Source organism: Plasmodium malariae (genome assembly GCF_900090045.1).
Source record: "Plasmodium malariae genome assembly, chromosome: 2".
In the NCBI taxonomy this organism is placed as follows: Eukaryota; Apicomplexa; class Aconoidasida; order Haemosporida; family Plasmodiidae; genus Plasmodium; species Plasmodium malariae.
In genome coordinates this window covers 18,597-34,065 of record NC_041776.1, presented here as the reverse complement: position 1 = coordinate 34,065, position 15,469 = coordinate 18,597, and the positions used below count along the sequence as shown (strand labels likewise).

At 22.4% G+C, this 15,469-nt stretch overlaps 3 protein-coding genes across 3 annotated transcripts; all 3 read left to right on the top strand.

Moving 5' to 3' along the window:
• Window positions 1–1,706: 1,706 nt before the first annotated feature.
• PmUG01_02010500 (PIR protein) lies at window positions 1,707–2,730 on the top strand (the record flags this gene model as incomplete). Its single annotated transcript, XM_029008575.1, has 2 exons — window positions 1,707–1,733; window positions 1,894–2,730. The coding sequence occupies 2 exons, from the start codon at window positions 1,707–1,709 to the stop codon at window positions 2,728–2,730; spliced, it is 864 nt and encodes a 287-aa protein (XP_028860121.1).
• Window positions 2,731–6,094: 3,364 nt separating this feature from the next.
• On the top strand, window positions 6,095–7,112 carry PmUG01_02010400 (PIR protein; the record flags this gene model as incomplete). Its single annotated transcript, XM_029008573.1, has 2 exons — window positions 6,095–6,121; window positions 6,282–7,112. The coding sequence occupies 2 exons, from the start codon at window positions 6,095–6,097 to the stop codon at window positions 7,110–7,112; spliced, it is 858 nt and encodes a 285-aa protein (XP_028860120.1).
• A 6,622-nt stretch (window positions 7,113–13,734) lies between these two features.
• On the top strand, window positions 13,735–15,468 carry PmUG01_02010300 (PIR protein; the record flags this gene model as incomplete). Its single annotated transcript, XM_029008572.1, has 3 exons — window positions 13,735–13,761; window positions 14,139–14,930; window positions 15,298–15,468. 3 exons carry the CDS (start codon window positions 13,735–13,737, stop codon window positions 15,466–15,468), a joined length of 990 nt encoding a protein of 329 aa, XP_028860119.1.
• Window position 15,469: the final 1 nt, after the last annotated feature.

Genomic DNA, 15,469 nt, shown 5'->3' with positions numbered 1-15,469 from the left:
TTAAAAAAAAATTATTTAGCTTTCTTTTATAAATAAAACCAACAAAGGTGAAGTAAAAGATCAGAGTAAAAATATGAATACTATTTGCAATAATATCCAAATGTAATTTATTTTATCACAAACATGTATATATATATATATATATATATATATATATATATATATATGTGTATATATTTATGTACATACTTTTAGTATATACATTTATAAGTTTTTGCATAATTAAGCAAGATACATACATTTCCTTGGAGCGAGCATTAAAAAGATGTCTTTCACCTTGTAACATTCTCATGAAATGGGAAATAAATTACGATAATAAGAAATAATAATAGTTATCATGCCAATATGGATAAAAATATTTATGTCTTATGCATGAAAAGAAAAAGATATGGTTATCGTTCCGTTATGTATAAACAACAAATTAGGTAAAAAATGTGTTCAAATTATACACTATATTTACCATAATTTCCTAATGTACTTTTTTTTCTGTACATATATACATGTATATATATATACATATATATATATATATGTTAAATTAATTCATTACAATACTACTATGTATCACTGCCTTAAACATGTAATGGTAGATATGCGCAAAATAGTAAAATAATATATAACAACATATAAAACGAAAAAAAAAAATTATACCCGTAAGTATACATATAAATGCATATATAAAATTTTTAGAATTAATATTTAACATCTTGTTATTTTTTTTATATAGTATTTTACGTAATTTGAAAAAACGTTTACATGAAATAGTTGATATTTGATTGTGAAGAAAGTATTATTATTACACAATGAACATTAAGGTAATAAATATTGACATATTTTAATGTATAATTATTTATATGTGCAAAATTAAAAAAAAGATAAAAAAATAATTGTTATTCTTTAAAAATATCAATTTTCATTTACTTAAATTTTAGAATGCTACATTAGAACATCTTGAATATTACTAACCTAATATATATATAGAGTTGTAAAGCCAAAATTGACTAAAAATTAATTATGTAAATTTTTTAAATAAGTTAATATAATACATAATAAAAATAAAATTGATGATAAAAAAAATTAAATTTTAAGATTTTTAAAGTAATTAGTTTATTTTATCACATAAGAATATTTTACATAGATAAAAAGGGTAATTAATTATGGATTGCCTCAATGAATACTAAGTGTAAACTTTTATATATATTTGTACTTAAAAAAATTTTGTAAACCAGTTTTTGGAAAATTGTTAATGAAATAATGATATATGTTTGATATAAAAGGGAAATTTTGATGGAATAATATTTTTACTATTAATTGTGTATGATGTTTCCAATGTTTTTTTGCTAATTGTTTTACTTTATTTTAATTTGTTTTACATATTTTCATTTTATAAGCTATTATATTTATTATATTTATTTTTTACTTTAATTTTACTCTATTTTTTTTTTTTTATAAATTTGTAATTGCCCATTTTAAATGATATAATAAAAAATAGTGCATACTACAATGCTCTTTAAATGTAATTGTAAAACGTTCTTGTTTACAAAACATATTTTTTTTTTTTTTTTTTAATTTGTGCTCAAAAAAAAAAAAAAAAAAAAAGAGAGAAGTTTATGCAGATTTGTATGTTGTTATTTTTTTTGATACATACATTTTTATGAGAACACAAAATACTTTTTTTGTTTTATTTGCATCTATGGAAATATAAAATGTCCGTAAAACAAATAAAACGTCAGGTATGTTAATTTCCCAAAATTAATTTGTGCTACAATTATTTTAAAATATATTATCCATTGTTCCTTATATACAATGAAAGGATTCTTTCTACTAAATGAGTGTTAATGTTATACCTTATATATTTCTATATTTTTATATTTCCTCCTTCTCACTTTTTAGTTATATTTTTTGGAAAATTGGCCCGAATATAATTTTGACAGATTTCGAGGGATTGTTAATGATGATTATAGAACAACAGAATGTATTAATATTTATGGATTTGGGCAGCACAAAAGTAAAGAGAATTGCGTTAAGTTACATACTATTTTAGATAACCTAGAGAACAATTTAGATTTATCACATGGTAAATTTAGTAATATCTGGAAAAGTTTTAGAAGTGTTATTTCGTATACAAAGGAGAACAATGTTTATTCTTCCACTGCAATGGACAATTTCATAGATACTTTTGGAAAAATTGTTGAAGAAAATTATGTGAAAAATTTTAATAAATATAAGAATTTATATGGGACGGAAGAAGAAGTTATAGACACATTGATGTTGTATTATTTTGTGGAAAACCTTGGAAATATTAATAGAATGATTAGTAACGCACATGATAAAAATAATAATATATGTTGTTGGTTTATTAATCATTGTCTTGAAATAGTAAGAAAATATCAAAATGGTAAATGCTCGAATTATAATATAAATGATAAATCTAGTGGTAGCACCATATGTATAGAAGTAAAAAATTTTTTGGCACAATATGGAGAGAAACTATACCCCCATATAAAATATTTGCAAAACTTAGATAAACTTGAACCGAAGCATTCAATTACTGATGCAATATTGTGCTCATCAGAAGACCCATTTAGAAATAATTTTCATAGTTTTTTTAGAAGTAGTTCAGAATTAACAAAAACAGGAAAAGGAGTAATAACAGTTTTTTCCATTTTTGGAGTTTTTTTGATTCTTTTCTTTTTATATAAGGTTAGTAAAAATAGTTTACTAATATGATTATTTCGGAACAATTTGTATAAACCATTAGCATGTTTTGTTTTGTCTTCAGTTATCAGTATACATGAGAACATACATACGTGAGTACGTATATATATCTTTTTTTTTTTTTTTTTTTTTCATTTTTTGTCTTAATATCAGTTTACTCCTTTGAGTTCTTATATAAATCCGCAATATCGAAGAACAAGAAGAATTTGGAGGAACATAGAAAGAAATGCTGAAAATAAATTTATTAATGATGATAGTCAAAGTGAGGAAAGTGCTAGGCATATACCAAATTATATGGATTATACTTCTTCATCTTCTTCACAGAGTCTTTATTAACACATATATGTATATATATATACATGCATACATGCATAAAATATATACATTTATGTAAGTTTAATGTTCAATGTATTTCCATTTGTGCATATAAACCAAAAATGATGAAGCAATGGGATGGCATGATATAATGTAGATCATTAAAAGATAAGGCAAGTGCTGAAATATCTAGGGGGGATGAAGTTACTGAGGTTTTGCTATACTATTATTCTTACTAAAAGAAAGGAACCAGCATAAAGGTTAAAATAAGGTAATAAACAAACTGTAATATATGAGCAGATATACTGAGAAATATAAAAATATAAAATATTTTGAAAGATATATATAACATTTATTTGTTTCATATTGATTGGTTGTTTATGTTGCTTGCACGATGAATTGGTAAGACTAGCTAAGTATAATTAACACTTATTTATATAATATGGTATAATTTAGAAGTTAATGCACGCTTATACCAATAGTTAATGATCAGAATAGTAAAAATATATAATGTATATATTCCAATGGTTAAAAAGAAATATGGTAAAAAGGTATCCATTATTTACAGGTGTAAGTCAGGATACCATCTCCAAATAAGGTTATACTTTTTATGAAGATTCTAATTTTGTTTTACTAATAGTTATAAATTATGTAATATAGTAATTAAAAATGATGAATTAGTAAGGCATTAATTGTAATTCAAAATAAATGCTAAGGTAATATTATAATGTATGCTGTTTTAAAAAGAATTACAAACAAATATAAATACAAATGCTTAGCACTGGTACGTGTGAAATCATATCCTTTTAGAAGAATAAATGAGTAATTTCTTAAAATATGGATGGAAATATATGTACAAGATAATGCCCCAATTTGGTTTATATAATGTTATAAGCTTATTTACGGAAGTGATAATATAGAGATGATAAAGTGTAAGGGGAATCAAGGAAAACTTTTAAGCATATTTTCGAATGGCTAGCCATTTGTTCAGTGGTATATATATATATAGGAAAATTATTAATATAAATTAATGTGTATAATCGGGAAACAAAACTAAACAAATAAATTTCATATTTTGGAGCCAAATCATATATATGCTTAATTACGCTCACCAGTATTTGGTGGCGTCCGGAATTCAAATAAAAATATTTTTTTGTTTTAAAATTACAAGTACTGTTAAATTTAAGATGGAACTTACAATTTGTTAAAAATGTTTTAATGCAAATTGCGCGATAATCTCCCATTAATTAAATATATATATGTATACATACATACATACATACATGCATACATACTGCTCATGGAATAACTGAAATTGCGGTTAACATATATATAACTTTGGAAAATTTTCTCTTATTTGTATATAATTTCCTTTGATTAATTTTAGTGTAATAGCTAATTTTAATCTTTCGTTCCATGCTAATATTAATTTTAATTTTAGATGTTTGAGTATTTATTTTGTGCATAATAAAATGTGGGCATATATATAATTAGCTGCACAATAATTATGAAAACAAAGTATATTTTTTAATTTTTAATTATTTTTTTGTGTTTTTGCCAAAAATTACAACGATTTCTAAAATAAATGAGAAATATATAAAAAAAAAAAAAATTTTATTATAACTAAAATATTTCATCAATATAGAATGACAAAATGAGCATTTTATATAACCAAATTGTAAATATGCAGAGAGCAATCATTTAAAATTATACAACAACGTCATGCTTCATATTATATAAGCTACGTGTGATTGCATAAAAAATATATATAGCAGTGGAACACTAGGAATTTAAGCAATATGTACATATATACATAATATATAATACATAATATATAATATATGTTAACAACTTAATTATAATATTGCTTATAGTATTATTATCTTAAACATGTAATGGGGAATATGAGTAAACAGTAATATGACATATAATATGTAAATGGAGAAAAAAAAAAAAAAAAAAAAAAGTTATACCCGCATGGTCTACATATAAATGTATATAAAAAAAAAAAAAAAATTTTAAATTAATGTTTAAAGGCTTGTTATTTTATATATATAAGATTTTATTTAACTTGAAAATACTTTTACATGCAATAATTGAGAATATTAATAATTCAAGGTTAAAGAATATTTACACAATGAACAATACCATTACGGTAATAAATATTAACATTTTAAAATGTATAATTATTTATATATGCAAATTAAAAAAAAAAAAGATACAAAAAAAAAAAAAAAAATAAATAAATAATTGTTTTTCATTAAAAATATCATTTTTCATTTATTTAAAATTTATAATACGATATTAGCAAATATTGATATTTACTAATATATTATACATAGATATATTTAAGGGTAAAAATTAATCAAAAAGTAAATATATAATTTTTTTTAAGTTAATATAATACATATTTATTGAAAATAAAATTGATAATGAAAAAATAAAATTGCAAGATTTTTAAACTAGTTTATTTCAACGAATAAGAATATTTTTTTATATGGATAAATAGGGTAATTAAATAAGTATAACTTCAATGAATAATTGAGTGTAAAAAATTGTATGTATATTTATATATAAAAATATTGTACTCCAGTTTTTGGAAAAATGTCAATAAAATAATAGTATATTTTTGTTATAATAGGAAAATTTGATGGAATCATATTTTTACTATTAATATTATACTATATTTGCAATGTTAATATTCTAACTATTGATTTACTTTATTTTAATTTATTTTACATAATTTTGTTTTATACTTCATTGTATTTACCATATTATATTTTTACTTTAATTTTACTCTATTTTTTTTCTATAAATTTGTAATTGTCTATTTTAAATGATATAATAAAAAATAGTGCATACTACAATGCTCTTTAAATGTAATTGTAAAACGTTCTTGCTTACAATACATATTTTTTTTTTTTAATTTGTGCTCATAAAAAAAAAAAAAAGAAAAAGGAGAGAAGTTTATGCAGATTTGTATGTTCCTTTTCTGATACATACATTTTTATGAGAACACAAAATACTTTTTTTGTTTTATTTGCATCTATGGAAATATAAAATGTCCGTAAAACAAATAAAACGTCAGGTATGTTAATTTCCCAAAATTAATTTGTGCTAGAATTATTTTAAAATATATTATCCATTGTTCCTTATATACAATGAAAGGATTCTTTCTACTAAATCAGTGTTAATGTTATACCTTATATATTTCTATATTTTTATATTTCCCTTTTCTCACTTTTTAGTTATATTTTTTGGAAAAATGGCCCGAATATAATTTTGACAAATTCCGAGGTATTGTTAATGAAAAATATAAATCATCAACATGTAAAAACGGTGAGGGGTTGGATATACAAGGAAACACAGAGAAATGCGTTAAGTTACATACTATTTTAGATGACTTAGAGAACATTTTAGATTTATCGCATGGTAAATTTAGTAATATCTGGAATGACTTTAAGGATGTAATATCGCCAACTAGTAAGAGCAATATTTATTCTTCCACAGCAATAGACCGTTTTATAGATACTTATGGAAAAATAGTAGAAGATTATTATGTGAGAAGTTTTAATAAATATAAGAATTTACATGGGAATGAAGAAGAAGTTATAGACACAATGATTTTGTATTATTTTGTTGAAAACATTGAAAATATTAAAAGAATGATTAGTGAAGCACGTGATAAAAATAATAATATATGTTGTTGGTTTATTAATCATTGTCTTGAAATAGTAAGAAAATATCAAAACGGTAAGTGCTCTAGTGCTATTTTTGATAAATCTACTGGAAGTACTGTATGTAGAGAGGTAAATAATTTTTTGGCACAGTATAAAGAAAAAGTATTACCTGTTTTAAAATCCAAGCCCAACATAATAGCTGAAAATACTTATTCCATGTTGAGTCCAATTCCTTGCTCATCAGAAGACCCATTTAGAAATAATTTTTATAGTTTTTTTAGAAGTAGTTCAGAATTATCAAAAACAGGCAAAGGAGTAATAACAGTTTTTTCCATTTTTGGAGTTTTTATGATTCTTTTCTTTTTATATAAGGTTAGTAAAAATAGTGTACTAATATGATTATTTCGGAACAATTTGTATAAACCATTAGCATGTTTTGTTTTGTCTTCAGTTATCAGTATACATGAGAACATACATACGTGAGTACGTATATATATCTTTTTTTTTTTTTTTTTTTTTTTCATTTATGTCTTAATATCAGTTTACTCCTTTGAGTTCTTATATAAATCCGCGATTTCGAAGAACAAGAAGAATTTGGAGGAACATAGAAAGAAATGCTGAAAATAAATTTATTAATGATGATAGTCAAAGTGAGGAAAGTGCTAGGCATATACCAAATTATATGGATTATACTTCTTCATCTTCTTCACAGAGTCTTTATTAACACATATAAAGGCATACATAAGTATATGCATACAATATATACATTTATGTAAGTTTAATGTTCAATGTATTTCCATTTGTGCATATAAACCAAAAATGATGAAGCAATGGAGTGGCATGATATAATGTAGATCATTAAAAGATAAGGCAAGTGCTGAAATATCTAGGGGGGATGAAGATACTACGGTTAACTATATCATTATGTTGAATAAAAGAGAAACAACAGTATAAAGGTTAATTTTTGGTATATAGAAAAATGCAAGATGTGAAAGGGTATACTGCGAAATATAGATATATAGAAATAATGATATATATAATATGTATTTGCTTCGTACTTACTGAATGATGAAGATGCATGCACGACAAAATAGGTAATACCATTTAAGTATATTTGACATTTAAGTAATATGGTATAATATATAATTTACATATATACTAATAATTATTGGCAAAAGTAGACAAAAAATATATAGCACATATTACAGTGGTAAAAATATACGGTAAAGTTATTCATTATGTACAAATATTAGTTAGGGTTACCAACTCCAAATATGTTGATATATTTGATGAAGACTTTATTTTACTAATACTTGTACATTATGTAATATGGTAATAAAAAATGATGGATTAATAAGGCGTTAATTGTATTTCAAAATGAGTGCCACGGTAATATATTAATTTATTTTGTAATGTATATTGTTTTAGAAAAAACAAACAAACAAATACGAATATAGAAATACCAGTACTTCACCATGGTATAGGTGAAAGTCTTTCCATTAAGAAGCAAACGTGTGGATGCACCATATATACAAGATGAAGTATCTTTTTATATATATATATATATATATATATATATGTAAATATGTAAATATGTAAATATATGTAAATGTGCAAATATGTAAATATAAGGGTATATTTATTTAAAATATTTGTACTTTTTTCTATAGTAAATATTAAAGGTGCTAGGTTGAACAGCTACATAAATATTTAATCAGTTGGAATAGATATAATCCTAATAATTATTGGTATTGTTCGGTTATCACTACATGCTTATATGCCAAGCAATACAAATAACACAATTATAGATATGATCGAAATTATTGATATTATTGAAATGGTGCATATATATAGGATGGTATAGCCAGTATAGGTTACCTAAATGGGGGGAAAAAATTAGTGTAAGATTAAAATGTAAAAATTTTAAAATTGTGCATGAAAAATTGGACAGAAAAGAAACATTATATATGGTACTTCTACAACAGCATGAATATATATATTGATGTACATATATATATATATATAATTATATTCTTGTGAAGTACTATTAGCTTTTCGAATAATTGTTATACATAGGGAAAAACATTAAAATTTATAATATTATAATGGACAATATGTAGGTAATTATAAATATATATTAAGATGGGAGGACAATTTAACAAAGATGAACCTAATGTGAGTCATTTATTAAATAACAACTCATACGAATGAATTAAATATTTTTGAGAAAATTCGAAAATTCGTTTATATTTTTTTGTTTTTGTTTTCATTTTCGTTTTCATTTTCATTTTCATTTTTTTTTTTTTTTTAACTTATTTCAATTCGGATGAATATAATTATATTTGTTTAAAAACAACATATTATTAAATGTGTAAGAATTTTCATATACTAAAAATAATTTATTTATCATTTTTTAATAACCTCGTCACTATAAGTAGCTATATATATATATATGCATACCTACTTTTTATGAATTTATTTTTTGTATTTATATAGTCAAGACGGTCTAATTTGTTTCATACACTTTTCTTTACGTATGTTCGTTTAAAACATTTTTAAGATCAACTATATTTGTGTTTATTAATGAAATGCAGCATTATGTGTTCCTACTAAAGTTTGATGCGTACCTGTTAGTTTTGTGTTTGTACTGTAATATATACTTATGTTATATATGTTTTTTGTTATAGACCTATACATGTTCATTCAATAACTAATATTGTAGTTAAAATATGCATAATTCACTGTTGAAAATTTTCTTGTTTATGTATATGTACATATATTTTTTTAGTACATTTTAGTACATTTTATTACGATTTTATTATGTTTAATTTGGCTGGAGTAGTTTAACTTTAATATTTCTTTATGTTATAAGGTTCTAAATTTTTTTTTAATGATTTTTTTTTTTTTTTTATTTTGGAACATAATATAAACTTAAAAATAAAATTTAATTTTAAATATATATTTATCAGTTATAAAAAATTATTTATTAAAATTATAAACTTTGACATATTTTTGTTTATCTTAAACAAAATAGGTATATAGTATATACTACGAAGATTTACCTGTATTTGATTGATCATACTGTCTTATGCATATATAGTCCTATATTACGCTCTGTTAAGAAATTGGCATAAAGTCATACATATAATAAAACGATATTAACTAAACTATTATATTGAAGGATAATTTATTAAAATCCATTAAAGCTATTCTGAACGTGCATTTGTAAATAATTGTAAAAAAATGGATACTCATCAAAATATTTGAGGCCATGGCATAATGCATAGGCAAGAATTACAAAGAGGTTAAGGAAATAGTAAGTACGCAAATAATAAGAAAGTAGGGATATATTAAGTACGGAAATATTAAGTACGGAAATAATAAGTACGGAAATAATAAGTACGGAAATAATAAGTACGGAAATAATAAGTACGGAAATAATTAGTACGGAAATAATTAGTACGGAAATAATAAGTACGGAAATAATTAGTACGGAAATAATAAGTACGGAAATAATAAGTAAGAAAATAGTAAGGACGTACGAAAATAATAAGTAAGAAAATAGTAAGGACATACGAAAATAATAAGTAAGAAAATAGTAAGGACGTACGAAAATAATAAGTAAGAAAATAGTAAGGACGTACGAAAATAATAAGTAAGAAAATAGTAAGGACGTACGAAAATAATATGAAAATATTATGACTATGCTGTTCAGTTAAATTAATAGTGACATCCTCTTTTTGGATATAAGGCAACCTGAACTGTTCATATATTATGGTCGTCCAGTATTATGATTTTTAAAAGGATACGAAATTTTCATTTTCGTAAAATTATAATATTTGAATTTTTTTCAAAACAATATTTATGATGACCATTGGAAAACGAAAATGAACGAAATATGCAATAAAAATATTCAAAGAATTGTTAAAAAAAATTACGAGTTTTATTATACTTCTTATTAATGTACCGCAGTATGAATATAAGCCTAAATTTTGTTCATAGTAAAAAGAAGGGAAAACAGAAAAAGTCTAAGGCTCAAATTTGAAGCACAAATTGGTCGTTTATACAAGTACAAATTAAGTGAACAAAAGTTAATATATTCAAAATTTAAGTTATAATAAACTTTTGGTAAATTTAAAAATAATTAAAAAGACGAAACTTTTAAAAGAATGAGTATTAATATAAATGCCTACTCATGCCCTTTAATCAGTTCAGGTGAAAACAATTGTCTCGAAAATTTCAACGAAAAAAAAAACAAAACAAATCAAATTAAGTCAAATCAAATTAAATCAAATAAAATAAAATTAAGTCAAATTAAATCAAATCAAATTAAATCAAATCAAATAAAATAAAATTAAGTCAAATAAAATTAAGTCAAATAAAATAAAATTAAGTCAAATTAAATCAAATCAAATTAAATCAAATAAAATAAAATAAAATTAAAAAAAATTTTAATAAAATAAAATGAGGAAAATAAGTAAAATAAGCAAAATAAGTAAAATAAGCAAAATAAGTAAAATAAGCAAAATAAGAAACGATTTAAAACCGTTTCGATATTTCGTTAATTTTCATCAGAAGACATTACAGTTCCGATAATGAAAAATGGCATATGCTAAAATGGTAATTAGTTTTCCCTCTCAAAATGTGCAAGTCATTATTTATAAAAATTAGAAATAGTACGTTAACTCAGAATATATTACTGATATGTATACTATTGAATTTGTTTATGCTTTTATATTTTTATGTATTTACGCTTTTGTGCATCTATGCTTCTATGCATATGTGCTTTTATGCATTTACACAATATTTTTGGGCAATATTTTAAAATACTTATTAGTATAAAATTTTTTTTTAGCAAATGTGGAAAATACGCTTTTAACGCACTACTTTAGTACTCTTACAACTAAGCCTTTTTTAAAAGTAAAAATGGGATAAATGATAAGCTATATTATTATGATAAAAATGTATATGATATATATATATATATATATATATATATGTACATACATATATAATACAAAATATATACAACATATATTTTCATTACAGTTAAATAGGATAAAATGGATTATCTTCCAAACCCGGAAAATAAAATTTAACTAAAAAAAAAAAAAATGTAATATATTATTTTTTTCAATCTCTGTGTTGTACTTAAAGAAATGAAAAGTTCACATGATCATATAAAAAAGAATAGCAATTCTTTTGGAAATATTTTTGTCAGACATGTTTAACCCTTTTAAGGTATTAAATGGACTTATATAAGGCGATACATACATACATAATAAATAATAATATATATATATATATATACTTATTGATACTTCCTTGTATCATTATTGCGTAATATTTACTTGTAAAACAGGAAAAAAAAATGAAGGGGAATTTTTTTAACACTTTTTTTTTTTTTTTTTTCTCTAAAAATGTAATACCTTTATTTATTAGAATTCTAATAAAAATGGAAGACGAAATACGTATTTTTGTTATATCATAATATAGGAAAATTCAAAATTTTGATGCATTATTTTTTTTTGGCTTAATATTATATTTCATAATTATATACTTGAAAAAGAAATAAAAAAATATATTATAAATAATAATACATTTTTTATATAATATAAAATAAATTAATTTTTTTTATATAAAATTATATTAATTTTTTTTTAATTAAAATTTGCATACAAAATATTTTTATTTTATATGTCCACAGAAATATAGAAAACATATTTTCTCCCCCTCATTTTTAAAATTATTATCCATAAAATAATTGTCCGCAATTTTTCCCCAATTTTTTTTTTTTTTAATTCGACATAAATTTCGTTATAACATGATAATAAATTCTTTCCTTACTTTTTTACTGTTCAAATAAATCAGTAAATGCGAATAATGGGCGATAAACACAACATATATATATAATATATATATATAAATATATATATATATATATATATATATATATATATATATATATGGTATATAAAATAAAAAAAAAAAATGACAACGGGGCTTATTATATTTAAAAATTGTACAACTATTTTTTTTAATATTTTAAAACTAAATGGATTATTATAATAATAAAAAATGTCTATTTATGTGATAATATTTTTTTTATATAATTAGAAAAGTGTCATTTGTGTTATGTATTTTTTTTTTTTTTTTTTTTTTTTACGTAAATATTAATATTTGCATATGCATGGATTTTACCTGATACTATTATGGGGTTAGAACAACGTTATAGAATAATTATTATTATGTAATGATAAGAATACCTTTTATTAAGGAGTTATTATCTTGTATGTTATAATAAATTTTATATTAAATAATTATTATTAAATAAATATTAACCATTAAATAATTATTAACTATTAAATAATTATTAAATAGAAAGAGTATACAATATATATTTTTTGTTTCTTACATGCGCAATATTTTTTCTGTAAACCTTATTTTTAAGGATAAATTAGATAATGGTCAAAAAATAAGATAAAATAGTTCTTCGATGAATATGAAGACCAATACTATTTTGGACGTTAGACATATAAAATAAATTGTCTATTTGAATGGAACATCTTAGTAAAATAAAATAAAATAATAAAATAAAATATTATAGTATATATCATAATATATAGTATAATATATATAGTTGCATATAGGAACATATAAGGATAGAATACATATTACATAATAACATATTTTTTTTATAATTAAAAGTGGGTTTACTTTATATTAGGGTTATATTAATGTAGTGCTATTTTAGTTGTGTTCTTTCCTATAAATAACTAAGAATTATTAATTCTTTCTTTGGGATATTTTTATGCTAAAATTAGTGAAAAAACATAAAAAATGAATGAGTATAAATATATATATTATATATATATATATACATACATACATACGTACATACATAAGTCAATAGATTATTCTATTTGTTAATATATAAAGTATCTATGATATAATAGACAATTATTATATAGACATTTTATCATTATTTAATTTCATTTTACCTAAATTATCCAGAAACAACATGTCTCTTGCAGAATTGGGATCGGAGGTACAATTTAACTATATATATATAGATATATATATGTATATACTAAAATCACTATTTGTCGCTAGCTTTTTTAGTAGCTGCTTAGACCTTGACAATTTAAGACAACACTAATCAGAGTGTTTACAATATTTGCAACATTTGCGATGTTTACAATATTTGCAACATTTGCAACATTTGCAACATTTGCAACATTTGCAACATTTGCAACATTTGCAACATTTGCAACATTTGCAACATTTGCAACATTTGCAACATTTGCAACATTTGCAACATTTGCAACATTTGCAACATTTGTAACATTTGCAACATTTACAATGTTCACTTAATAATCGATCATAAATAAAATTTATTCATTTTATTTTCTTTTACTTTTTTAGTATAACTTTTTGGAAAATAAGCCACCGTATGAATTTACAAATTTTGGAGGATATCATGAGAAGAGTTATTATGAAAATTTATGTAGTAATCTTAGTGAAAACTCTTCATATTATGAAAAAAAAAATTGCATTGATTTATTTAGTATTATGGATAATGTAATTGAAGGGGGTGTCTTAGATGGCGATCCTCAATCGATTTGGAATAACTTTAAGGAATGGTTTCCTCAAAATAAACGTGGAATAGATTTTTCTTCTGTTGCTATGAGAGATTTGATAACAAAATTTGGAGAATATATTACAGCTAATATTTCTAAAAAATTTGATGAATTTAAAGCCTCCTATATGAGCAATGTTGAATTAAGCGATTTAACGAAATTATATTATTTTACTAAAAATGTTGGAAATATTGATAAAAAAATATTAGATGTAGATAGCTCAGACAGAAATAAATATTGTAATTTTATCAATGAATGTCTTCAAATATATAGAATATATAAATATACAACATGTGAAGGTAATTCTCCTCGTCAATTTGATGGAAATCCCATATGTATGGAGGCAGATAACTTTTTTGAATCATATAAAAATATATTGTATGATGATTTAAAAAGTTTAGGAATGGTTACTTCTGAACAAGCCTCAATTGACGATCTAGTGAAGTGCTCAAGGAATGATTATACATATTTGTATAATTACGTATTTGGGATACGAAAATTGTCAGGATTCGATAATACAAGAATTGTTCTTTTGACCATGTTTGGAATATTTTTAATTATGTTCATTTTGTATAAGGTTAGTAAAAATTCTACATTTATAAAATTTGTTAACTCCTGTAAAATTATTTTTATAATTCAACATGAGGGAATTCATTGCCCTGAGTTGGCCCTAATTTTGCTATTTGCACACTATCACGTCTGCGACCATACATGCGACCATACATACAACCATACATACGTATATTACCCATATATCATTATTTTATATTACTTCATTTTATTTTACTTCATTTTATTTTACTTCATTTTATTTTACTTCATTTTATTTTACTTCATTTCATTTTACTTCATTTTATTTTACTTCATTTTATTTTACTTCATTTCATTTTATTTCATTTCATTTTAATAATTTTAATTCTGTTTATATTTTTTCTTAATATTAGTTTACCCCTTTGGGATCCCTAGTTCAACCTCGAAAGAGAAAAACAAGAAAACTGTGGAGAAACATACAAAAACAAATTCATGAACAAGTGAATGAAGGAAACACTGATTTTGCGGATTCATACTTGAGCATCCCAAGTGTTTCGAGCTCGAATTATATGGAAAGCAGATAAT